This window comes from Ambystoma mexicanum, chromosome 4p (genome assembly GCF_040938575.1).
Source record: "Ambystoma mexicanum isolate Mex_15411 chromosome 4p, UKY_AmexF1_1, whole genome shotgun sequence".
Lineage (NCBI taxonomy): Eukaryota > Metazoa > Chordata > Amphibia > Caudata > Ambystomatidae > Ambystoma > Ambystoma mexicanum.
In genome coordinates, this window is record NC_090927.1 from 769,497,347 (window position 1) to 769,525,153 (window position 27,807).

A 27,807-nucleotide genomic window follows, 5' to 3' on the forward strand; every position below is an offset into this window, starting at 1 on the left:
GGTCAGGATAGGGAACAACAAAGAGGATGTCGGTGAGAGTCTATCTGGAGGAAGCACTGATGTAGTTATCAGCAATAGGGAGGCCTGGGTTGGAGACCAGGATATCCCTCTTGAACGTTTTCCTTCCAGAATTAATGAGAGGGATAGGATAGTTAATAGAGTAGCAGTTAGAGAAGATGGGAGAAATGGAGAGAACCATAGGGGGTGCGAGGAGCGGCACAGGCCAGTATCGCGCACTGCAGTCTGTGCAGGCCGAGAGTGGGGGTAGGGTCACTCAGGGGAGCACAACAGTAGGGAAACACAAAAAAAGCAAGACAGGGCACACAACAAGGGGGCATGAGGCACAATAACAGTAGCCACAGAGGAATGTGGACATAGAGAGTGTGCGAGAGCCTAGTGGGACAGCAGAGACTAACAGCAGTAACTGCAGTGTAATGGGGACCTAGAGAGAGGGATAAAGTCTAGTGGAACGACAGAGACACAGTAACAACAGTGGAATGGGGAGCTAGAGAGAAGTAAGGCTAAAGGCAAGGGAGGGGAAGCCTAAGTTTGCGCATAGAGTACGGTAAATCAGGAGTATAGGATGGAAGTACGCACAAATGCCAGGCAGTTCAATAGGGAGCAGTGCAGTCCCTTAACCTCTAAAAAATCTCACTAACTTGGATTGACTCAAATGGCAGAAGACGTTTCCAAATGCAGCATAGTCCTAGTGTCAAGATGGAGCAAACGTAGAGTAAATGGATGAAGCTATTGTTGAGATGGGTTGGAGTCCTTCAGTGCTACATACTCTGCCACGTCTAAGTTGTTTTCACCTACATTTTAAATACCAAATTACATGCAATGGTAATACAGAAAGAGGAGGCATTTGTTTCAGAAGCAAAAGGTTAACAAAATAAAACTACAAATTTAAAGCACTGGCCTGCAGGCATCAATGTATTTTTATTTCTATGCCCTATGTGCTAGGATTGTATTGGGTGCTTCTACTACAATAATTGGCGCATTGAACATGCTAAATGACTGTGGTCCAATTAAGTAATAATATTGGCTTGATAATATTGGGTGTTAGATATGTTAAAGCTTTAGGGACTCGGTGAGAAGCAGTCTATCATTATAATAATCAAGGTAAATTGATTAGCACCTACTTCATTTTTCCCCTTCTTTTGATTTTCTCTTTTTTTTCTTTCCTCCTAGCTGGGAAGTTTAATAGGAAGTGTTGTAAATATTTAAACTCTGTTTTAAATTCTGCTTTATTCTGAGAAATCGTTGTTCTAATTTATTGTGGTTTTATATTGTGGAATTGGTTTTAGAACTTGTGGTGCAATAATACATTTTGATAATGTATTATAATAATGATATTTGATGAATGTGATGAACAGTTGTGAAAGGTTGTTTTAACTGAAACACAATAACATTTTTTTTACAAAAAATAAAATAGACGACCACCAGGGGGCGCGGAGATGTGGAGGTCTCTGTGAAGATCTACTCCCGATAGGGCCTTTTAGTGGACTGAGCCCCCCGGAAAGGCCCCCACTGAAGGATCTTGACCCCCCCCCCCACACGACGTGAATCAAACTGCTGCTCCCCCCCCCGGTCCAATCCTGGGAACGGAGGGGGCCTGGATAGGAAAGCTGGTCCAAGTGAAGCCGCAGCTGGCTATGATGCAACAAGGAGCCGGCCCTGGGAACCAGGAAGAAAGTAGGCGTGGCGCGGGCCAAGGCCACCCAACCAATGAGGGGTTACTGGCACCCCCCACCGGCCCCTGAGACGTGGAGGCTGCCGGAGAAAAAGCAGCTGTCACCCCAGCACACACACTGTTGGGGCTGACTCTTTGGGCCCCCCCCCTGTCGTGAGGAAGTTAAGCCCCCGAAGAGGTCACGGCCCACTCAGGTGGCTCAAAGGGGAGGAGGGTGGGTCCGGCCCAGTGAACCTTGCGACTCAGGCCGGGGCCCCCTATTGGGGGCATGGCAGTGACCCGGGTCCCCCCGACAGAAGGACACAGAGCGCGTACTGCACCCCGGCAGAGGAGACGCCAGACGGTGGGGGAGAGAGGACACAACACTGGTGGTGCAGGCACAGAGAGAGGCAGAGACACGGCGTTGGGGACGGTTCGACACACAGCCCCACCCTCACCCAGCGCTCGAGCTACCGCTGCCCCCTTGCCTGGGGAGGTGTCTGGGGGGCCCCAGCGAGAGGAGGAACGTGACCAGTGGGGCCCGCCCGCTGCAGAGGTCAGGGGAGGACCCCCCAGAGCTCTTGAAGGCGTGGGAGTGAGGTGTGAGGCCCCCGGGAACAGACAGGGGCGTGTGCCTGCCTCGCTCCGGTCAAAGATAAGCCTGGAGCCGTATAAATAAACAGGAGAGGGAGACACAATAAGACCCTCAAGGGAGGAGTGGGGTGTGGTCTTCCCCTGCACCTGCACACAGGCAGCCCCAACAGCCATAGTAGCACACTACCCGGTACTGGCTCCGGCATTGCAGGAGGAAGTGGAGGTGATTGGGAGTCTTGGCAGTGCATCCAGGGTACAAGACGCATAGCAGGGAGACCCCAAAACATCTGAAGGTTAAGAGCATGGGGCATGCAAATGCCTGAGCCCCGAAAAGAGCAGAGGTGTACCACTTCCCCACGGTGGTTATCGCAGAGCAGCCCACCTACAGATCCAGCTAACAGGGGCAGAGAGGGACCGAATACAACGTTGAAGCTGCTTGCTTTGCATACACTCGATTTGCAGGCTGTAATCTATCTGCGGGCTATATCAGTGCGTATACCCCACAGATTTGACCAATCAGCTTCCCAGAAAAACCACTAGGGTGTTCTAATTTTGATTATTGCCAATATAAAACACTGAAACCAAACAAGAAAAAGAGGGTCTTACCAAGAGGTACGTTTTTCCATCGTCGCCTTGAATGCTGAACCGAAATGTGCTCCTGGCAGAGGCAAATTCCGCAAGACACTGAGCTGCAGCACTCGCCACATAGCAAGACCTGTGTCAAAAGAAATCAATTTTCACAGTGTGCACCTACAATGACCTATCACACACGCACACGCTATGAATGGGGAACTGAAGTATTTAGATTGCGATTCATGTCGGCCATCTTTAAGTTTTAAATTCAACAACTAGTAATCCTGTTAGCCTGTAAACGCAGCCTGTCTCCATCCCAGATGCTCCACTGTGATCCATACATATTGTAACGTGTAGAAAGAATAGGTGTATCTAACGAAATATGGTATAGCTATCTGAGGTCATTTGTTTGCTCACAAAATTAATCAAATTAGAAAGTGTTTGAAAAATATCTGTGTTTTGTACAGTACACAGTTGCTCTTACAGAGCTAAAGTGTATTTCACTCACCAAATGAATGTATTTCGTTACAATAGGATTAGGTATGTAGTAGACAGTATCTTTTGACCTTACAGGGAGTTGTGGGAGACATTTATTTTGTCAACATAACATTACAATTTCACAATTTGAGGGTGTGAGAAAATCACACCCTCAAGCACCAGCTACAATTTTCATGGTTTCCTCTGCAAACCAGCAAGAGGGTGTGTTGATCCGAGCAAGGCGCTGTACACATATATATGTATGTATGTATGTATGTATATATATATATATATATATATATTAACCGAACGCCATTCCGGCGAGCAGCACTCCCAGTTAGTAGATCATTCAATTTTCAAAGAGGCACCGCAGACAAAAACCAGTCAGAAAACTGCAAAGTTTGAACAGTTTAACAACCTTTATTAAATAATTGCAGTTTAAAACATTGCGGTTTCCCAGTAGCGATAAGTGCCAACAGGCAGCCTGACGCGTTTCACCACAGACTAGTGGCTTGATCACAGTAACTCCACCCTAGTGAAAACAGACTTTAAAAACACCCAATAGCCTCTGTGTTTGTTGGTTCTCTTCCTCCATTCCGCAAGATGAGAACAGATTTTACCCTCAACCGGGGAGCCGTAAACCTACACCCTCAGGTTACTTAGGCTGCTCAGGATCCGACGAGGAGCAGTGACGAGTGACAAATCCCCTAAGAGTGTTTTTTTTTGCTCAGCGCCGGAGTTGATCTGTCCGGTCCAATACACCAATCATGGCATCCCCTGAATCGTCCTGAATTATTAGAGGATAAGGACTGTTTTTGCAGGCCTGAGGAGCTAGAGTTTGGGGAGAGGCTTAGTTAGGGAAGCAAAAGATGTTGCTATCACTGCACTGGTCTTTTTCTTATTGAGCTTCTCGTCCGTGCCCAGACAAAAAATTTCTACACTGTTACACTGCATATCTAGCATCAGTCTGACATTTAGAAGTTTTTCAGTGCGCTTGTCTCGCACGAGCCACCACCATAGGGCCATGTAGCCATGCCTCTTGCTACAGTATGTAGAGGATTGTAGGTGGCTTCCAGCAATCCCTGGGCCACTTAGGGCAGCTCAGCCAATCCTGACTGGAAACCCACTCGAGAGGTAGGGAGAAGGAGAGAATAATAATCCCCAAGCTCCTTCCAAAATTTCAGAATGGCAGCCGCCACAACAGCCTCTGCATTTGATTGGATAAAACTTGCTGCTTTCTGATAGATAGACCCTTTTTACCAGTTGTGTCTAGAATATAGTCATTATGACCTAGGTGGCTTTGAGAGGAAGAAAAAGCAGAAATAGGAGACTGGCCTTTGTGAAAGAGTGCAGCTGCTGCTACTAAGATGGAATATGCAGGGAATTACTCATTAGACACAGCTTCTCAATGGATAAGGATCGGTACCAAAGGTCTACCTTCTTTGCCGCCGGTAGAACCAAAGCTGGCTTCTGGCAAATGTTCACTGCCTTACCCACCACATCAAGTTGCAAACGAATGCCTGATCCATCCACTGCTTTTAGTAATAGGACAAAAGTGAGGACTCTTTGGTCTGATTGAGAGCTTTCTGGAACTGGAATCAGCAAGTATGACATGAGGACCTGTACCCTGTCATTAAATGCTTCAACCGACATATGTAACTCTTTCTCGTCTTTGGGCGTTACATCATGGTTTACCTGGGGATCATCAACCATAGGGCAGTGTGGTAGCAGTGGAAGGGGTGGTGTTTCCTAGGTTAAAGGAGGAGGTGAAGGTCCCAAAGGGTATGCTTCCAGGTCCTGGGAGGGGGCAAAGGCTGTGGAGGAACAGTCAAGGGTACTGGCTGAGGAAACTGTGGAGATGGATCCTGTGGAATACCTGGTTGAGTGTCAGGGAGAGGCACAGCACATGAGGCCCTTGAAGTAATACCTTATAGTAACCAAGTACATTGGAACGCTCTAAAACAAATCGGTCGTGAGAGCCGGAGGGGTCAGTGTGGCCACTGGTATTACTGAGAGGCACCAATAGAGGAGAAGCCGGATAGTCTTCACACTGGAAGACCATTCCACACAGGGTGAAAATGGCAGAAGCCGAAGGAACTGGGGTAGAAGGGTTGGAAGGAATCTGCCAAAGTCCCCGGTTCCTGCTTGCTCTGAACCCGCCAGTGAGACAACCTTGAGTCTGAACCTAACACAGAAATGGCAGGAGAACTGTGGGCCAATGTAACCCCACAACTGAGATATGGGAGTGACAATCATATGGACCACAGAGAACTCTGGTGAGGGACAGAGCACAGCGCCTACAGCTACCACAGGTCTCCGAGAACCGTTAAGCACAGGCGTGGCCGGCCTCCGGCCACGCCTGTGCTCAACGCTTCTCGGAGACAAACATTGCGGATGAAAATAGGAACTATGGAGAATCCACACCCAAGGTTGCCCAGCAGCTAAATATGATAACTAGTAAAAGCCCATACAGCAGAGCGGTTATGAAAACGTTGAACACAGATACTAATTAAAGACTGAGTTTTGGCCAAGACAAAAGAAGAACTAATCCTAGACCCAGCCCTACAGATAAGGTGCATATCTTGGCTTTATACGCATGTAATTAAATCCATTACAGAGCATTTATTTTTCTTCTGCGTAGCGTTTACGCTGTATTACTGAAAGTACAGTGGGGCTAACTAGATTTTTGGGAATAGTTTACCATTCAGGCTTAACATGTTGATGTAAGGATTTACATGTTGTCATGTGGTGTTATTATGCAATTTGTGTTTTTGGAAGTAAACTCTTTAAGACATCATTACTGTAGGCCTTGAAATCCAAACTATGTGTACTGAGTAACGCTTGGAATGTATGTGGTCAAATTTGCAAAGTGGATTCAAATCCCGGCTTCACTGTTCAGCCAAGGTTTGTGATCCTGGTCCCCTGTCCCCATACTCCACCCTGCCTCCTACCCATCCTAATCCCTCCTTTTTGGATGCAACCAGAGGACCACTAGTTCCTTTTTTCCACTTCCACCACTGATGTTATTAGCGGTCATGGGCTGAATTTGCTGTGATGCGTGTTATGTCCGAGATGCAGATTCTTGGCTATCTAGGTGGAAACCTATCGGGCAATCAAGACTGCTCTCCTAGGATGGAAGTAGAAGATGGGGGAAGGTACAGACAAGTCTTCAATACTCGAGGAGTTCATGTGAAGTTATATTAAACAAGCAGCAAGGAGTAAGCCAAGAGACATAAACTTTGTCATGTGCATTATATAAAGGGTCACTACTATTAAAGCTACAGGTCGAACAGTGGAACAGAGGCCAGTCAGGCTTTTTTAGTAGTAACTAGTTGGAAATAAATCACTTTTAGTAGCAATTTCTATTTTTGCTAAAAAGGCACAGTGGCAAAAGTATTTGTCCAGGATCACCCACTTTAGTGTTAAAGTAGGGCTTTGGGACCAGTCTTCAACTTATGCACTTGCCTGCATTTCTTCCTAACTGTAAATGCCAGAAATATGGTTTTTGGCTTTGTACACAAACAATAAACCAGTAAAACTATAAATATGCCGACCATTATGCAATTCAGCTTGCATGCACTTTTTGGTTATTTGAAGTGATATTGCCAACTAGTGTCTGGCGATCCACATTCATTTCCTGCAGCAGACAGTGAGAAAGGTAGATTAGCAGTTTGTGACTTTTGCTAAGATTATGTGTGCAAGTTCCTGTAAGTAAATCATATGCCAACAATTGCATACTCACACTCCCTCTGCAGGCAATACATGAGCCTCAATCTATAGTATTTCCTAGAATTTTGAAAATGAAGCTGTGTAAGTACCAGGTACTTGTAAGTTATTTTATCGCAGAATATTTTCCACAAGTGTAATAAAATGGTTAAAGCCAAGCTAGACAACTTTTATCTGCAACTCTTTTGGGCTACGGGTCTGATTTTACGTATGCATTGGGTGTATGCTGGATACATTTTACTCTCTTGCAGAGGAGAAAACTCATTTTTACTCTCTTGAAATTGAATTTAGGCTCTAATTTGAAAAATCATGCGTAAAATACTCCCACCTCAAAATCTTATCTGGAGCACTGCCTAGACAAATCAGCCACTCTGAGACTTTATAATACCTGTCAACCCGCTTAACCCCCTATATTAGCATGAGAGACTTAACAGAAGAGTAGGAGAAGTACTGCTTATACAAGCTGGATAGAAAAGGGACATTGCAAGCCAAAGTACACAAGGAAAAGAGAAAGGACCAAATGAAGAACTAAGCCCTTCTACACTTGAAAACACCTTCCCATGGGTCTACAACCATAAAACCCTACAGACCCTGAATAGATCTTCACTACAAATATCCTTTTTCTGCAAATGTAAAGTTACTCTCTTTTAAAATAAAGTTGTCTGCTTCTAAGATTCCTGTGTGTGTGAACTCTTATTCCCATCAGAGGTGACATCCACCAAACACAGACATTGCCATGCTGCTGGGGAACAACACCCTGGATAAGTCACGAAAGGCCGACTCTCCGGGAGAGCAGTCAGGGGGACCCAGCCCGGCCCAGGAGACCCTGGAATCTGAGAACCTAGCCACGAAAACGGATATGAGAGACCTATTTGCTGCCCTAACCAAAGAAATTCAGAAAGGGACTGCGAATGTAACAAAGAAGATCGATTCCCTTGACAAGCGTGTGGAAGCAGTGGAGAATCGGGCGGCGGAGGTGGAGAACGCTCTATGTGAGCAATCCTGTGAATGGGAGAAAGGCCAGGAAAGACTGCTTGCCCTAGAGGCGCTCTGTGAGGCTCTCGAGGCAAAGCAGGAGGACGCAGCGAACAGGGCGAGAAGGAACAACATCCGCCTTAGAGGTATTCAATCGTCCGTCCCCGACGCAGACCTGGAGGATTATGTGCGAGACCTGTTTCGATTCATTATCACTTTTCCCAATGACTCCCCATTGGAGTTAGACCGGGTCCACGGAACGGTCCCGAGACAACCCAACTCCGCTCCTCCTGATGTCCTTGCCAGGGTTCATTTCTTTAAATTAAAGGAAGAAATTATGAGGGAAGCACGATTAATGCAGCAAATCTCCTTCAGAGGATCCAACATTCTATTATACCAAGACCTTGCAGCCTCCACCCTCCAGAAAAGGAAGGCCCTCAAACCACTTACTACCTGGCTATGTGAAAGGAAGACTTCCTACCTGTGGGGCTTCTCTACATCGGTAAAATTTTCCAGGGAGGGAACACAGCGCCAAATTTTCATCCTGAAGGAGGCCGCACAGCTCATGGGCGTAGCGGAGGTGGCCAAAGCATCGGATCCAGAGGTACATTCCCAGGAGCTCAACAAGAAGCACCCCACAGCATCCTGGTCGAAGTTGAGCAGAAAAACGCAGAATCCGTGGCCCTCCCCGCAAAAAGCCGGACACAGTTTGACTGAAGGCTCCCATGGGCTGGTATTCTTAATTCCATGGGCTCTTCACTGCTTGCCGAGTCTGTTCTGCTCTGGGCCCTACTACATCTGATTTGCTCCTCTGCTGCAGCGCTGGGCCCAATTGGCCACTGTGCTCATTGCTAGAGTTTTTCCAGTTGCCCCGTTGGGTATGATGGTTCACTGGATTGGGGGGGTGGTGGAGGGTGGCAGGGGGAGGGGGAAAGCCCGGGAGCTATCTCTGGTTGGTTGAGTGCCGCCTGCCCTCTCCTCTCTGAAGTTGGGGATAAATATTTCATGTTGTTCTTCACTTTCTTTTTTGAAACACGCTGTCACTGCATCCACTCCGCTGCATTTCCCTCTCTCCACATGGGGCAAGACGATAGTAGCACACTCAAACTCATCTCCTGGAATGTCCAGGGCCTTAATTTTCCAGGGAAGCGCAGATCCGTGGAGCATAGGCTCGATCTGTTATTGGGGGACATAGTTCTTCTCCAAGAGACTCATTTATTGCAACCAGATGGAAAGCGCATTAGATTTAAGAGATTCCAAAAAGCATTCTACGCCTCCTCTGCAGCGAAAAAAGGGGTGTAGCTATCCTGCTGAGTGCAAAGATCCCCCTATCCAGAATCGCTGTAAAAAGTGACCCCAATGGGACATATCTCCTGATCAAGGGACTGCTGGTTGAATGCCCCATTACCATAGCCACCGTCTACTGCCATAACTCTGCCCAGGATAAATTAATTGCCGACCTCATCCCAACTATCCTCTCATTTGCAGAACGGGTCCTCTTCCTGGGTGGGGATTTTAACCTAGTCCCAGACCCCTTGTTAGACAAAACTCGTCCCCCAACTAAATCAGATATCGCCCAGGCTCTGTCCTTTGCTATGCTTCTTAGGGAAACGGGAACAGTGGATGCCTAGAGACTGTTCAATGCTGGGGCGCGGGTTTACACCCATTACTCGCATGCGCATAGGGGTTTCTCGCGCAGTCACTTATTACTTATCTCAAGCGATAGCTACCCATCCCTGGATAGTGTGGAGATTCTCACCCAGACTCTCTCGGACCATGCCCCTATGTCTGCTAGCCTGATCATCTCAGGCCACCCTCCACCACCCCAACGGTTCTGGAAACTCTATGACCCCATCCTACTTGATGAGCTCGTCCGAAGAGAGATTTGCAAGACGATCACCAACTACTTCGCCGAAAACATCACTCCTGACACGAAGTTTGCTATCACCTGGGACGCAATGAAGGCTGTGGTGAGGGGTGCGCTAATTAGCGCAGGGGCGGTACAGAGCCGATTATCACGCTTAGAGGGGGCAAAATTAGAGAAAGAAGTGGCTGCCTTGGAGAAAGAACTACATTCTGTCTGGTCTCGGAAAACACACCAGGCCTTAATGAAAGCCAGGATTGCTCTCGAAATGCACTGGGCTGATCGCTCTGCCAGATCTTTAGCCTTCACAAAGCAATTCTACTACAGTAAGGGTAATAAAGCGAACCGTATACTTGCATACAAACTCAAAAAAACTCACTGCAGGAATAACATCTCCCGCCTTCTCGATGCTGATGATAGAGCTCGGTACACGGAGGCGGAGAAGCTGGCAGTGTTGGTGGACCACCACAAAACCATAATGACCGGACCGCCCACTGATCCCAGGCACCTGCCCTCCTTTTTCCTTCCTTGCGAGTCTCGCCCTGACTCTCACCTATCTGCCCTCGAAAACCCAATCACAGTGTAGGAAATAATTGACGTCATTATATCTTTAAAGGACACCGCTCTGGGGCCAGATGGCCTCACTGCAAAATTCTGTAAGACCTTCGCGCAAATCTTGTCCCCCTAGCTTGTCACCTTGTTTAACTCCTTCCTCAATACAGGTACAGTTACCAGGTCCATGGCGGAATCGCTAACAGTTCTTATCCATAAACCAGGGAAGAGCCCAGAACTTGCCTCCTCTTATAGACCAATCGCCATCATGAATAATGACGGGAAAATATTTTCAAAAATCCTAGCAACTCGACGGAGAGCCTATCTTCCTGATCTTGTCTCTTGGGATCAGCCGACACTCGTACCCCTTGGGTTTGGACCAAACTTTATCAAATGGACTTTGGCTAATTATCAATACCCCTCTACCCAACTTCGAGTTAATGGCACCAGGTCTGAGTCCATCAGTATTACTAGGGGTACTCGGCAGGGCTGCCCCCTCTCGCCACTGTTCTTTGCCTTGTCAATGGAGCCCTTTGTGATGCGGATCCGATGCAACCCGGGGATAAAAGGGCTCACAATTGGAAAGCACGAATATAAGATTGCGTTATACGGAGACAATGTGTTACTTATCCTAACTGCTCCTCTCTCTTCCCTTGACCCCCTGTGGGAGAAAATTGAGGAATTCGGCCAAGTCTCCGGGTTCCAGGTTAACCTGGGCAAGTCATCAGCTCTAGCAGTCAACCCCTTCCGCAAGCCCAGCAGACAGAGCTGGAGCCTCGTTTACCAATCCCCTGGGCGGGGTCGGCTATCGAATACCTTGGGGTGCAGATCCCCAGTGACGTCTCCCTTCTCTACCGGTGTAATTTCCCTCGTCTATGGGATGATTTTCGGAAAGACTTAAGGCAGTGGGAAAACCAAGAAATCTCCTGGTTCGGGCTAATTGCTGCCGTAAAATGAACTTTCTCCCAAGACTGCTATACCAATGCCTGTCTCTCCCGGTCATCATCCCATCGAGTGAACTCCTAGTCCTTCAGAGAAATATATAAAATTTGGCTGGGGAGGAAAGAAGCCTAGAATTTCAAAGTCCATTTTGCTCCGAGGTTGGGGCTCGGGAGGGCTGGGGGTCCCGGATGTAGCTAAATACGCGCATGCAGCACAACTTTCCATTGCATACACCTGGACTCTGTCCCCCAACCAGCCATTATGGAGACAGCTAGAGGAGGAATGGTGCCCCTCCCCCCCATCAGACTTGCCCCACCTGCCCACTATCAAAATGCGATCCGGCCTGGGCCCACTCAGTGCTACAATGGTCACTGTCAACGTCTGGAAAGTGGCAGCAAGAAAATGGGGCATCAGAGGTTCAAGGGGCCCACTCACTCCTATTTGGTATAACCCAGACTTCTCTCCCTGGAATCCCCCGCACAGCTTCTCGGCATGGAAGGAAGGTGGGTTAGAAAAGCTGTCAGACCTCCTAGAATGGGGCTCCCCCATTACATTCGAGAGGTGCAAGGAGAAATTTGGGGTGGGGGAGGCGGAGCGATTCCATTATGTCCAGCTCCGACACTGGGTCTCCCATAGGTCGATCAAAGAGAGTGGGGCCAGAGACCTAACCGCATTGGAACTCTCCCTGACTATAGCGTCACCCAGGGGCAGGGCCTTGACTCTCTATCGCCTCCTGGACAGGCACGACCCAGGGAAAAAAGACAAGTATATGCTTGACTGGGAGAGGGACCTGGGCCGGGAAATTGAGGTGATTGAGTGGGGAAAGATCTGGGATCGGTTACACAAAAACACACAATCTATCACCAATAGCAAAGGTGGATGCAAACTATGCTACAGGTACTACATCACCCCCGCCCAACTTCATAAATCTAACCCTGAAATATCCCCAAATTGCTGGCGTGGGTGTGCGGCTGAGGGCAATCTGTTTCACCTGCTATGGACCTGTCCTATGGCAGAGTCTTACTGGAGAGAGGTGACAAACCACATAAATGCAATTACGGGGCTCGCTTTCCCATGGAATCCCAGCATCATACTTCTGGAGAAGACGGGGTGGGGAGTTCCCAATTACCGGTCGGCTCTCTCGACTCCACACACACCTCCTACTTGCGGCGAAGGTGGCAATGGCTAGACTTTGGAAGCACGTGGACGGTCCCTCTGTCCCTCTGTGGTGGTCCATCACAGTGGCGGAAAAAGTCACAGCCATCCGCACAGGAAACCTGAACTCCTTCGTAACGACCTGGGCGCCCTTCATGGAATACGCTGATCGATTCCCTGCCCTTACCAGGAGACCTCCTCTAACCCGTTGGCTTCAAGGTTGACACATTTGTCTGGCTGTGGGAAGGGTGGAGTGTGCTCTGCACAATCTAACTCGTTTTCAGGTATGGCCAAGCTTCTGTATTCTCTACGCTTTATAATGCGATGCAAATATAAGTGTGTTTTTGTTCATGATCACTTTAATAAAATGTAAAATTGAAAAAAAAGAGAGATACAGACCCTGCTCTTCAAGCAACATCTTTTTTTAAATGAAGTATTTATTGAGAATTAGATTTCCAGAAAACAAGCTTAGCCACGCGTTTCACATATTCAAACTTCCCTAAAAAAACACATTTTCTTCAAGCAAACCCAGACAGCTCAAGGATAATGGATTACCACGATTCTATAAACATCTCCTTACTAACCCACCCCTCTAATTTGTTCAGTGTTCTGCTACTTCCAAACTAGGTTTGCTTTCTAAAATAAAAAAATCCACTTAAACTGGCAACACCAAGGTTCACACATGTGCAGAAGACAATGCAAACAACCAGGTAAACATTGAAAGCTTGGTGCACACTAGTGTTTTGCGTTGTGTAGGGTATGACAGGCTTGTAGGTGCGCTATGGCCCTTCAATTGTTTTTGATACGTAAGCTAGCTGCATCCCCAACACTGAAAGGTATTTCCCTAACCTCTCAAAATTAAATGTTAGAGCCGATAGTGTTGTGCTGGTAACCCGCGCAATAATAAATATGCTTTCTTGAATACAGTAAGAAATTATCGCAAATGTTCAATGAGTTATGCTTGCAGGTTTAATCTCCATATAGTCAGCCGACACATGTTTCGACACTTGGTCGTTCTCAAGGCAATTGATCTTGGTTGCGGGACCCAAGCATTTAGGTTGCTAATTCATAAGGGTCCAAATAGCACTTAGATCCTTCTTGTCTGGTCTTATTGTAATAGTCCTTCTTGGGAATGTTATTCATGGATTCATGGATATATTATCCTTAAAAGGCCATGGCCGTCCACTGGGTCGATCCCCAGGCTCCGCGCGTGTGGAAGCCTAGGGATCGACCCAATGGACGGCAATGGCCTTTGAAGGATAATATATCCATAAATAACATCCCTAAGAAGGACTATTGCAATATAAAACAGAAGGATCTAAGCGATCAAGGTAAAACTGGGTTTGTAACATGCTAGCGCTGCTAAACAGAATCTTGAATACTGTGTTATTGTAAAGATCAATAGGCAGCTTGCCTGCGTATTGTTGCAAGCAGGTAACAGGTAAATTGCATTTTGTAACACCTTGTGCATTACTGTGATTAAAAGCACTGCAGCGAAAAAAAACACTTGCATTTAGGCTTTCTTGGAAATACTGTTAGCTAGTATCTGCGAGGGAACTACAGTTCCCAGGCGCCCTAGCACGCTATTTCCAGAAACGTAAGGCTCTTCAGGAACCAAGCTGGTCTTCGCCAGTCCTCGCCGTCATCAGCATTATTAAAGCCCCGGATTCTGTCTCCTAGGTACTTCCTCATTATTATCTTACCATCTTTTTCAACCATATTCATCAATTTTGCTCAATTTATTATACCTACATCACCATGGGATACCTAAAAGGAGAATCCCTCTCCCTAGCAGTCCTCTGTGCAAATCTGATTGCACTTAACAACAGACTGAAACTTTCCAAACCAGATCAAGATTCTAAGACAACAATTAATGACCCACAAACAGATAATTCCACAGTCCCTGACTGAAATAATTACACTTGACCATTCCATCTGTACCACCCCCCCACACTCCCGGGTTCACTCACATACAGGAAACACCCTAAGGCAAGAAATTACACCGGAGGATCAAAGCAGTTCCAACTCGCTTTTGATCAAAAAGACTATGGCCCCCCTCTCTAAAAATGGAACTCCTAAACACAAGATCTTTAAATAATCATGCCACTAATATCCACAACATGAGATGATCCTCAACAAGGACCTGGATAGCTTGTCTCACTGAGACATGTATAAACAACCTCAGCGGGCCAGCCATTAGGTTAGCTGTCCCGCCTGGTTACTCCAATCTCTGTAAAGAGGGAGAGAGTCTAGAGTCGGGGGAGGGGGGTGGGAGGGTGAGGTCATAATTGTACAAAGAGTTGGGCCTGTTCTCTGTGCCAATATCCTGCCCAGAGTGTGATATTCTCCTGGTCAAATTCTGCCCCAACCCAAACAGCTGTATTAACCTGGTCCTTCTCTATAGGCGATCAAATCTTATGCTCAACTTTAATGACAAACTGAACCACATCCTGAGTACTCTGGAAAGCACCAACAGGGCCACACTTCTTGGTGACTTCAATAGCTGGAAAGGGGACAAAAGCGACAAAGAGGCTATCCAACTTGAAAGGGATTTGAATAATGCAAAATACTCTGTCATCAACAATGACCCCACACATAATAAAAATCATATTCTTGTTTGGATATGCACCAACAACCTAATTGTTCAATATTTCCTGACTCTACCGTGTATATGGTACGATCACCATTCCTTAGAATGGACTTTACAGCTTCCAGGTGAACATATAAAACTTCTTATTCCCACCAAACTAATCACCAGCAGGAATTATAAAAACCTTAATTCCACTGAACTCTCTGCTAGCCTTATTACAATCATCAAGGACACATCTGATGCTGATTCTGCAGAGGATCTCTGTAAAAAATATCAAGAACAGTTCTCTGCACTAGATGACCGTATGGCCACCATGAGAAACAGGATGATTTGTGATAATCCAACACACCAGAAATGGTTTAATGAGGAACTGAATGACTTAAAAAAGGAGAAACAGAGGCTGGAATCCATTTGGATTAAAAGTCAATCCGAGTCATAAAAAAACTCCTGGAAACAAGCGGATATGATCTACAAATACAGGGTGACAGAAAATAAAAAGACATTTCTACAATGAGGGAATTGAAAAGGCATCTAACAGTTCTAGAAAGCGGTTTCAGATCGTTGAATCCCTGGAGAAACCTGGTGTTCTCCAGATACCATTTACACCTACTACGGAAGACACTATAACAGTTCAAACCGCTTTCGACAAGAAAATCACCAGATCCCGCACAAGAATTAAAGACATCATACAGGCTAATGACACACAAGACAATACTATAGATCAGAAAGAATACAATACCACCAGTAACACCCCACTTTTAATGTTTCAAGATTGGAAAAGGATAACAGGATAGATATTCTTCAGTCTATGAAACCAACTAAATGCTCCGAAAACATTATTCTAAAATAATTCTCGATCACAAGGACATTTTTTCACCCTTCTTGATGAGATTCGTTAATGCTTCCTTCCGGGACGGAAAAGTGCCTGTCAGCATTAAAACAGTTAAAATTACGCCAATCCAAAAAAAGCCGAACCTAGACCAATCACCAACTGTAATATGCTCCTCAAAATTCTGGACAAAGCCGCATATAAGCAATAGCACTCTTTTATTGAAGCAGAAAACATCTTGCACGCCAAGCAATCTGGTTTCAGACTTAACTACAGCACAGAGACTGCTCTCTTAGACTTGCAGTCTCATATGCTTCAGTTTCTCGATGAAGGCAGCCTGGGTATGTTAACATTATTGGCCCTATCCGCCGCATTTGATTTAGTGGATTACTGCATTTTGAAGGACACTCTTGGTCAACTAGGTCAATGTTCTGAGCAGGCACAGAACTGGTTCCTCTCGGATAGGGAAGCCTGTATCTATTGGGGCGGCGCAATCCCAAAAGTCAACTATCTGGTGTGGGGTTTCACAGGGGGCAAGTCCATTGCCCCCTGTGAACCCTTATGAATTAGCAACCTAAATGCGTGGGTCCCGCCACCAAGGTCAATTGCCTTGAGAACGACCAAGTGTCGAAACACATGTCGGCTGACTGTATGGAAATTAAACCTGCAAGCATAACTCAATGAACATTTGCGATAATATCTTAATGTATTCAAGAAAGCATATTTACTATTGGCAGAGCGTGGGTTACCAGCACAACACTTTCACCTCTTGGTGTACACTATTTGGCGATGAATGAGTTTCCTCTGCCTTAAACTTGAAAACATTGAGATCCTAATTCTAGGTGGCGCTATGGAAGCAGATTACCCTTTCACCTGGCCATCTAACTAACCTAGGCATTCCCTGTGTCCCTTCACAGAAGGTAAACAATATGGACATCACTTTCAATGTTGATTTCCCATCTCCTCCTCCTATACGTACAGTGGTGAAGGGCACCAATATACAAATAACCTTACTCCATACTAGCTGGAGCTTTTGCAGGCTCAAGCGCAGTGAGGGCCTTAGTGAGGTCTTGGTGCATTTAGAGGCCAATTCTACCCCTGCTCACATGGTTTAAAGCTGTTAGCACCTCAGCATTTGGTTTGGGTGCTAATAGTGGTTTGAGGCAAGCAAATAAAAGAAAATGCTTAAGGAGATTAAGGCCACAGAAATTAAAGCTGGGGCTCCACGCAAAGCCCCTATTACATTTCTATGGCATGGATAGGGGGGCTGAAGAGGATTGCAGAAGTTAAGTGGCCACGGAATAGACCGGACACTGCCAGCAGATGAGGATTGCCTTTAGGGGGGAACAGCAGGGGATGTGGGTGCTGAGAGGAAGCAGGGAAAGACAGCATTAATTCAGGGGTGAGGTGGACCGAAGGAGGTGTGGAGAGAAAGGCACCACCCAGCAGGAGCAAATGCACATGTACACTAGTGAATATAGCATGCAATCTGCTGATCCTGAATGGCTGGCAACCTACGGCCAGGTGCTAAAAGTATTATGTACCAGGAACAGAGCTTACTGGAGCAAACAACTATGCTACCTATAGCCATTGGCACCTTAATACATTTTGGCCAGAAACCTACAATGGGTGCAACTAGAGAAGCGTTGCTGCGCTTTCTGGACATTGGGGGTGGGAATAATTGGTTGCATTATGATACATCTTTATGGCAAAATGCTTGTTTGCAAATAGAGAATAGGCCCTTGTGCTGGAAGAGTTGGATAGGTAAGGGCATACTCAGGGTCAGTGATGTGTGGCACAATGGAGACATGATCTCCTTTGAACAGCTGAGAGCATCTTTTGGTATTGGAACTAGAGAAAGAAATCGTTATGAGGCCTTAAAGGTACTCTTGACTGAAAGGATAGGGATGTTAGATGGGAGCATGAATGAGAGGCCTGCTTTGTGTGAACTTCTCCGTTCTGCATCGTATGGGGTTTCAACTTATCTGAAGTTAATGCCGGCAGAAGAGGTTGATGTGAGAGCATGGGACAAGCTTCGTCAAACCTGGGCGGATGATCTTGGTGTGGATATCTCGGTTCGGGAATGGATGTATTTGCTTCATGTAGGTGTGCAGGCAAAGATGGATTTGCAGCTGTGTTATATTAGGCAGAGGATCCTCTTTAGACTATATTGGACTCCCTCCAAGATGGCCAGATTGGGACTTTTGGACACCGATTCATGTTGGGGTTGTGGATGTGATGAGGGATCTTTGATACATATGTTGTGGACATGCCCGAGAGTTTCCGACTTCTGGACTGGGGTATTGGATAGACTGGACGTTGTATTGGAAGAGAAACTTCCTCGCTCTTTCCTATCAATCATTTTGTTATCCAACAGGGGTAGAGGAGACAGAGCTAGGGACTGTGCAGAATGGATTAACAGAGGGTTGGTTTTGGCAATGAAACAAATTTTACGGGTCTGGAAGTCAAGGAAGAAACCGGGTGTATAAGGGTGGTTATCAGATATGCAGGTCTTGTCGAACTTTGATAAAGTTATGCTCCTTCCACAAGGTAGAGAAGGGCGTTATTCTCGGCTTTGGGGACCTTTTAATGACCTATATGGCTAATGGTCGGGTTCCAACCCTTGGTGGATAATCCCTCACATGGGCTGGAGATGCTTTCTGGTGATGGGGAGCTGTTTGTTGTGTGTTTTTTTTTCTTGTTGTTTTGTCTTATTGTTTGAGTGTCAGGGTTCTTTGTTCAAATTGTAATTGTTATTTGCAAAATTCATTGATATTCAGGTGTTCTGTATTATTTTGTTTATCTCTGAGGTTCTTATAGGCATTGCAATTTGAACATGATGCGATGTACGGAAGATTTCTATTTTGTTATTTGTTAACATTTTTAAATAAAGTGATAAAAAAAAGTCTGTAAATTCTTGGGAGGCAGGAGATTACATGGAGTTTCTCTGTGTACGTTGTCCTTATAGGAATTGTTCACATACATGTTGCTTGCATAGATAAGTCTTATGGGGTCATTTTACAACCCTCCTAAATTACATGGGAAGAAACTATGTTTATTGGCACTTATGTGCAAAAGGTCTCCTTCTTTGCAATTCTGGACACTTCAGAAACTACTTGGAAATTTGAAAAATAAAAGTGTCACAGATGGCTTCAAGAACTGTGGTGGGTCAGAAGAAACAGGCGGACACTTGGAGGACAATTGTGAGTGTGGTTTATTCAAACAATAAGAATAAGGCCTATCTTTCCCTAACACCACAGGGTTTCCCTACCTATATAAATTACTCGGGGTGCTGGTCAGTCATCAGAATTCCAAAATGAAGACACCCTTGGTCCAAAACCAAGTTTAACTGACCCTATCACTATCTGAGTAACTTAAATGATACTGGGAACATTTCTCTTTCTTCTGGTTGATCTCTTATGGGAATGTCTCTATGTGTTTCATAGTTCTTATTAGTAAGATATCTTCAGATAGACTCTTAACCTTTTGGACAAAGTCCTGTAGTTCTTTTATAATGTACTTAGTTTTTCTCTTCCTCCTAGGATATTTTTTCCACAAGGCTTTATAATTCTCTTTCTTATAGACTCTCCCAGATGCATATGCCTTTCTGGTCTCTGTAGCTCTGGCCTTTTTAAGTTGGCATGGAAGTATAGCACAGGGGCAGCGCGCTCGCCTTCGACACAAGACGATGCGGAACAATACAGGTTTGATCCCAGAGTCCGCGCTTAGAAACCTCTGGGTATTAAGCACGTTTTAAATAACCTATTACAATTACAATTTGTAGCAACATGAGCCTATCCCTTTCCTGGTGCATCTCAGTTTGCTCACATCTTCTCTGTCCTATTTCACTTGACTTCAGTCCCCTTTTAAATTCCCTATTCTCGGGATCACTTTAATACAGTTCAACTTCCTGGGCTTTATATTTAGGATGAGTTTCTCTTGGTATTCATTCCGTGATACCTTCTCTCTCAGGTTTAATCGTTATTCTCATGGTTACATTCATACAGTTTTATTTTACTGGTGTTATTTTCAGTATCTCATCAATTTCAATGAGCCGAGTCTATCCTCGTACATAATGTCCCAACGTCCTCCCAGTACACCCGTTCTCCTTCTTACCGCTGTGTTTGCAGGGAAACATTTTCGGGCTCACCGCCCGCTCAGTTCTTTTCCTCTACTCACATTTCACCTTTGTATCAGTATCTCTCACTCGGTTCTCTTCCTATACGCAACCATGTCGGACTACGGCTCACAAGGCCTTTCGTGGACTCTGTTGCTTGGTGGTTTTGGTGCTGATCGATGGGCGGACTGCCCACCACAAAGTCCTCGTGGTGACGCCACCACAGGCATAAGGCATCCCTCTTTTAGTGTTCTCTCCTTGGAAACTCTGAGCTACTTGCGTTTCTGTCTGCTGCCCAGAATTCCTTCGAAAGTCGCAGGCTCTGTGGCTCTCCTTGGCCCTGCCTACTCCCAGCATCATCTTGTTGGCGTGTTTCCCCTGCTTACGCTCTCTTCTCTCTTGTCGTGCCTTACCTCTTCTTAAAGTACACTCTCTCTCTCCAGCCTCCTCGTCTCAGGTAAATGTACGTCTCGCATTAAAGAGACAGTTCCTCTTTTTTGTGAACACTGGGATATTTTAGTTTTGTCTTCAGAGAAGTCCTTGGAGTTTGCAATGCTCTTTACATCTGGCAATCCCATATATGCCATTATGGTGGATGGTCTAAGGAGTTCCTCACGGGAACGGGAGTCCTTGTCCCCTAAGGGCGGAGTCTCTCCCAGTGGGGTCCTACCTGCCCAGACCCCTAGGGAGGGTATTACGGAGTGCGGTCACCTCCCTAGCCTTAAGGGGGAGGCTCCCCATAAAGGAGAAGGGACGAATACCCTCGATTTGTCACAGAACACACCAACTTTTGAAGACAGTTCAAAGCTTTTTATGAAAATGCTTGAGAAGGTGCTCAGTAAGGGACTTCCTCTCTGTCTCTCTCGCCGTCTATGGGCTGTTCCCTCCCTACCCCAACCGATATCCCAAGATGGTCACTAGAGATCGGTAACCCCTACGATCTAGTATCTGACTTGCTGGTTGTGATGGCCTAAAGGCAAATGCCTTTTCTTGCTGTCTCCCTCTTTATCTTGTCAGCCTCCATTCCTGGTGTTCAACAAATCCAAGGTTGTGTTACGAACAAATCCCACTTTCATACCTAAGGTGCCTTCATCCTTCCATCTTAATGATCCCTGGGTCTTGCCTGTTTTCTTTGCCTCTCCCTCTACTAAGGCTGAACACAAGCTGCATTCACTGGGCATCATGCAGACTTTGAACTATTATGTTGCTCCCCCGAAACAGCTCCATATGTCCTTTCAGTTGTTCGTGATCTTTGGTCCCAGGTCTGTGGGTAAAGGGCTGTCCAAATCCTTCATCTCCCGATGGCTGATGGACTGTATTCCTTACTGCCACTGCCTCACTAAGAGGTCCCTTACTGGTCAGCCTAAGGCACACTCCATGCATTCCTCTCCAGTGTCCCGCTGTTGTATATCTGCAAAGCAGCCATGTGGCAGTCTGTCCACACCTTCACAAGGTTCTACTGTGTAGATAGGGATTCGACAGAGGAGACCAGGGTCAGACAGGATGTGCTCCACCATCTGTTCATATAAGGTGAGCATTTCATGAAGCTGAGCATGCCACCTCTGCCCATTATTTGCATTGTATGTGCATACTGCTTTAGAATCTATTCAAACAGCGTGTGAATCTATGAAAGATCAAATGCTGGAGAAGGAATGCGTTACTTACCTGCAGCTCCTGTCCTCAAGCATTGGTATCTTTCATAGATTCATATGCTACCCTCCCCTCCTACCCCGCTTATGGATCTTCTTGGTTCATATTGCTGCTATCGGTTACGATATGCTAAATCCAAAGATAACCTCAAGGGAAGGAGCTAAGGGACTTTCGGCCTATTGGCTATGGGGCAATATGACCCACAACGACTCTAAGAGAACATTAAAGTGACTGCCGTTTCAAATATATATGTGAACTGCCTTGATGTTACTGAGCATTCCAAGCCTGACGGGGAATATTCAAATAGCATGTGAATCTATGAAATGGGCAACGCTGGAGAATAGGTGCCTTCCAATTGCCCAGGCTCCACTTGTCCTCACCTCCCACTCCCTCGTATTCCTTTCTCTGACCTCCTCTCTATCTAATTTTCCTTCCTCTATTACACCTCTCACAGTCTCACACCCTTCTCTCTCTTCTCCCCTTTGATGTTCTCTCTATCCTCCACTATATTTGCTACTATTCTCACTCTTCCTGCCACTCTTCACCAATCTCTCCTCACACTACTCTACTCCCACACTACACTACTGTCTCCCCCACTACAATCCACTATTCTCTCCTCCCATATTACACTACTCTCTCCTTACAGCACACTACTGTCTCCTCCCATTACACTACACTCCACCCCTCCTTCTTCCAGTCACTCTTCTTTCACTCTCAATCACGCATCTCACTCAGCCATAAACACTCCCCTACACTCCCACTTAATCATACTATCCTACTCACACTCTTCACCATGCACACACTCGCACAACCAAGTACCACTTACTCTCGCCAACCCCTACCTCACTTTCCACACACTCTCAATCCTCCTCCCTGCTCTACGGCACTATTTACCCTCCACCTGGCCCCTCTGTCCACCTTCTCCTCCCTTGAACTCACCTGAACAACCCACCTTTTTATGCTCCTCCTCCTCCTCCTCCTCCTCCCCTACCCCTTGGTCCTGACGCTCACCTGGATCCCCGGGCCTGTCCTTGTTCTGCAGTTGTTTTGAACCAGTGCAGTCTTTAAAAGGCCCCTGAAGACCCGCCAGCACCTCAAGCACAGGTCGGCCAGAGTATTGCCTGGTGACCCGTGACAAAATCATGTTCAGAGTTCGTAGACATACGATTTCTAGGTGTGGGTCTCCCGGAGTTCGGAAATGGTGGCACATGCGAGATGTAGACTCTTTCAAAGCTCTCCTTTGTGTGATCTTCAAACGTGGGTCCACATTCACCCTCCAAGCTCTCAGGCACATAGAACTGATCTTCAGGATCACCAGTTTGAAGAGTGGACCACTCCATGGTCCTTTTGTTTACTGCTGGGTCCCTCACAATTGTGTTGCTTGCTCTTTCCTCCATCGTCAGGATTTCTGGGTATTGTAGTCTCACAGGACAAAAAGAGAAATGCTGGCATGCATTGTGCACAACATATATGGGGCAGGAAGAAATGGAACTACTCGCATTTAGCCAGGCGCAGGTAGAAGGGATAGAGACTGGACAGACCCTGGAGCCTTCCTGACTGCCACACTCTGCATCTAGGGCAGGACTGTTTATGGTAAACACCCTGGTAGGCTTCCTGCCCAAGGTTGAGACTGCATGTTTGAAATAAGTACCACTTGTCTATCACCCAATGACTGCACTGCCCAATTCCGGCCAGTTTCTTTCTGTTTGTCTCACAGGACTTCAAGTACCAGCAGCCGTAGCGGTGGTACATCCAGCGAGTAACTGAACCAAGAGAGAGAGAGCAAAGTATAGATGGGACACAGAGCAAACCGTGCAGTAGTCTAACTAAGCCAAGCCACTACAGATCTGCACCAGCACAACGCCAGCGCTAGCGAGTGCACAGAGCACTCGTACACTGTGAACACACTCACCCACAGAGACATTGTACTCGACTGCGAATGGGCTGCGGAGTGGTACCCTCCTCAAATCAGCATTTCATACCTGCTGTAATGCTCTTAGACGAACTGAGACATTGAGTGCAGCGGGCTGCCATTGCCTGAAACTGGCAAACCAGCGTACGAGAAAAGAACAGGGCTTAAGATCCCTTTTGTATGTTGTTTTGCCTGTAAGACCTCCTCTGGGGAAAAGACTGGCAGCGGTTGACACAGGGATCCAGCTGAGGGTGGAAGCCAATTGCGGTGCAACGGAGAGGATAAAGAGTGAACAGGAAACAGAAAGGTGTGGGTTATTCAGGTGAGGTCAAAGGAGGAGAAGGAGGACCAAGCAACCAGGTGGAGGAAGAGCGGGACAGAGGTGTGCAGAGGAGAATTACTGAAGGAGTGTGAACGGTGGGGCATTGGTTGTTAGAAGAAAGTGGTGCTTAGGTTTGTATAATCGTGCAAGGAGTCAGACAAATAGAGACAGAGTAAAGAGTGAATGAGAAAGGGGCTAACTAGAAGAGAAGGTGCGGGTGGAGTGAAGGTTAGTAATCTGGAGAGGGGAAGGGAGTAGTCGTGAGGCTCGAGTAGAAGTGGAGTGGTGAGGGGAGCATAGTAGTAAAACAGGGACAGAATATTATTTGGAGTAAGATCGGAGGGTGGAGGAAGCAGTAGAGAGAGAGGAACATTGCAGGGACAGAAGAGGCAGTTTGAGGTACAGAAAGCGAGAGCAACAGAGAGACATAGGGACAGGAATAATAGGATCCAGAAATAAGGGATTAAGTGGGGCCTGAGTGTCTGAAAGGCACCCATCCATACATCATACTCCATTGCGGAGCTTAGGTCAGGGACTACCTAGATTGTTCTCTGAGGGAGACAATTAGAATAGGTGTTTGCCATTAGGCCATTAATACCAGTCACAGAGATCTTTAGATAGGTGGGCTGTGAGGGTCTTATGATCTACAAGATCGAAGGCTACTGAGAGGTCCAAGAGATGGAGGAGGGCAGGCTTGCCTTGGTCCATGATTTGAGTGATTTGGTTTTTTAAGTCTAGTAGGGCAGTTTCTGTACTGTGTCCTTTGCGGATACCGGACTGTCTTTTTCCTAGGATGGAGTTTGTTTCTAGGTATAGTTTTATTTGGTTGTGGGCCGCTTTGTCCAGAATTTTGAGAAGGAAGGGGACGGTTGTTATGGGCCGGTAGTTGATCAGGTGTGCAGGATCTAAGGTGGGTTTTTTGAAGAGGGGGTAACCCAAGACTTTTTGAGGCTATCTGGGATGATACCCGTTTTAAAAGGGGCGGTAATGAAGGCTTTCAGAAGCGGGGCAAGGGTTTCGGCACAACCCTGAATGATCTTAGGCGGGCATATGTCGCCTTTACATAGCGATTGTTTAAGGTGTTTGAGGAGGTCTATGACTTCTAGTTCTGAGATGTCTTTGAAGGAGATGTTAGGCGGGTAAGGGACTTTATGCTCAGTGGGGGTGAGAGTAGGTCGGAGCTGGCTAGGTAGCGCATTATAGTGATCCTGATTTTTGTTCTGAAGGAGGTCTATTTTGTTCAGCATTGCAGCTTGTATGCTAGCGCACCATGATTCATTTTTTATGATCTTGTCAGTGCTAGCGGGAGGTGCAGTAAGTTCATTGAAGATGGTATATAATTCCTTGGTTTTGTAGTTGGCATTAGATATTCGCAGATTGAATGAGTTGGATTTGGCAGTGATGATGGCCTGTTTGTACTGCAGGGCAATCATCTTAAAGCTTTCTTTGGAGGAGTTGCTGGGGTTAGCCTGCCAGTTTTTAAGAGCCAGTCGTTTATTAGAACAAAGAGTTTGGAGTTCTTCAGTGAACCATGAGTTCTTGTGAAAGGACTTTTTCTCAGCACGATTCTCCAAGCAAGCAGCCTCCTGAATCACATCTTTCCTTGAAGGCAGAGTAATGAAAGTATTCTCCAACATAGCTAATGCTGCCCCCACCACCATCCACTGCAGAGTCCCACAGGGTTCATGCACAGCCCCCACAATATACAACCTCTTCACGAAGCCCCTCTTCGACAAGCTTGATGCACTTGGTATTGCATATACCAATTATGCTGACGATACTCAAGTCTTGTTACCTCTATCTGGCTCATATGATCAAGACGCAGAGGCCCTACACTTAATCTACGCTACCATCCAAGCATGGATGGCAGCAAATGGCCTATGCCTCAATGGGGACAAGACTGAGATCCCGATTCTCGGTCAAAAGGTCACAGTAGCCAAGTTAGACCCCCTCTACACCAACTTCAAAATAGATAACTCTAGCATTCCTGTATCCTCTTCGGTAAAGACACTAGGGGTTCACATTGATTCTACCCTATCAATGAACAAGCATGTAAGCGCTATTGCCTCAGCCTCAACCCTAAGCACGAAACTTATCAATGCCATAAAACCCTACCTAACCAAATCAAATTGCCTCTCAATTGCTAAAGCTACAATAAGGGCTAAGTTAGACTACTGCAACGCTCTTCTAGCAGGCACCTCCAAAAAAAAAACTAAACAGACTTCAAGTTACTCAAAACAATGCGCTAAGAGACCACATCATCTAAGCCAGACAGGCAGCCCACTGGCTCCCAGTCAAAGACCGCATCACCTTTAAAATTCTCACCATCACTCATACATTTCTTAATCTCGCTGCACCATCATACCCTTCACAAACCATATCAAGGACCACATTCCTCCTGGCCCATCAGAACACGTTACACCAATCAAATTAACATCCCACACATCAACCGGATCAAAGCAGGGGGGGGGGGTAGGCTTCCCGTTCTTAGCCCCTTAGCTCTGGAACATTCTCCCTACGCCCTAAGAGCTGAGACGTCCCTTACAGCCTTCCGGAAACACCTGAAAACCTCCCTCTTCAATTAACACCCTTCCCTATTGCCGCCTGCCACATCAACATCCTCATCCCATACACTCACTCATTTCTTCACAATGCACAATGTACATCGAGTAAAATGTAATGTGTTAAGTATGTATTATGTTTTCATTGGCTTCCACTCTGCAACTAAGCTCTGCTCTAATCTCTGTAATCTCTGTAACTAAGCTCTGATCAGTCTCTGTAACAAGTGCCACGATGCCTAAGAGCTGCTGTGCGCTCTACAAATGCAAATAAATAAATAGCAGGGGTTATCGAACACTAGACACCATCACAGGGTTTAGTGAAGTCTGGGGTAGGAAGGGAATGGCCTGAACTAGATGAGGGATGACCCTCATTGAGTTCTTCCTCAAAACTTCAAAGAAAACCCCTTGTACTATTTCTGAGAGTTGGTTTGTTCTGGAGGCCATGTGACAATATACACCCCAGGGAATTGCCAATTTTCTTATTAAGGGATCAACAACAAACTGTCTCCTCAAAAGAGTATTTTTATTAAGATATTTTATCAAGATGTCTTGATAGGGCAGGCAGGAGCGTCTCAAAATTAACATCCTTCATCTTCAACATTTGGAAAAATAAATCCGAGCATAAAGTATATCTAGAAGAATAAAAAAGGTGAAATAACGGTGCTTCTCACTCAGTCAACCCTGGTCCCCGATTGGTACAATTGATGTATTTTAGATGACATCAAGGGACTTATTCTATTACCAATTACTGCACTCTCATCTCTCCAATCTACTCTAAATGCTTCTCCAACACCTATCCTCCCTCGCTCACTAAGTCTGAAAGGAAAAAACTTGGGAAGGAGCTCCTGGTCTCCAAACCTGGTCTTCTGTAAGGCACTCATGGTGGCAACGAGTAAGACGGACACAAGTGATCACTGTTCAAGGGTGTTTATTGAACAATGAATGCAGGGTGGAAACACCTAATCTAAACCTAAATCTACGATGGGAGCAGGCTTCGACCATCAAAAGTAAAATAAGACAGTCTGAGTGGCGTCAAGTCAAATAAAAAGGCCTATACTATGAAACCAATTGCCAAACCTTACAACTAATACCAAAAAGGGTGTGGGACAGTTTTCAAGAAAAGAAAAAAAGTGTTCACAAATAATAGACCAGGATGTGGTAGCCTCGGTCTCCCTTCCCCTTGATTTGAGCACGGGGTAAAGTGGGATCTTGGAGTACAGTACTTCCTCGAGCTTCCCAGCACAAGACGACAGTTTGTTTCAGCTATCAGGGCCATCGATGGCCAAGTCTCGTTTC

The 27,807-nt window shown here is 46.2% G+C and overlaps 1 protein-coding gene across 3 annotated transcripts in view; it reads right to left on the reverse strand.

Moving 5' to 3' along the window:
• Positions 1–27,807, reverse strand: part of UBE3D (ubiquitin protein ligase E3D) — a 1,234,197-nt gene that overhangs the window by 821,049 nt on the left and 385,341 nt on the right. For all 3 annotated transcript variants that reach the window (XM_069606318.1, XM_069606319.1, XM_069606317.1), the window contains exon 7: positions 2,873–2,981. In XM_069606318.1, the coding sequence (XP_069462419.1) occupies positions 2,873–2,981 (109 nt within the window). The remainder of the gene's footprint in view (positions 1–2,872; positions 2,982–27,807) is intronic.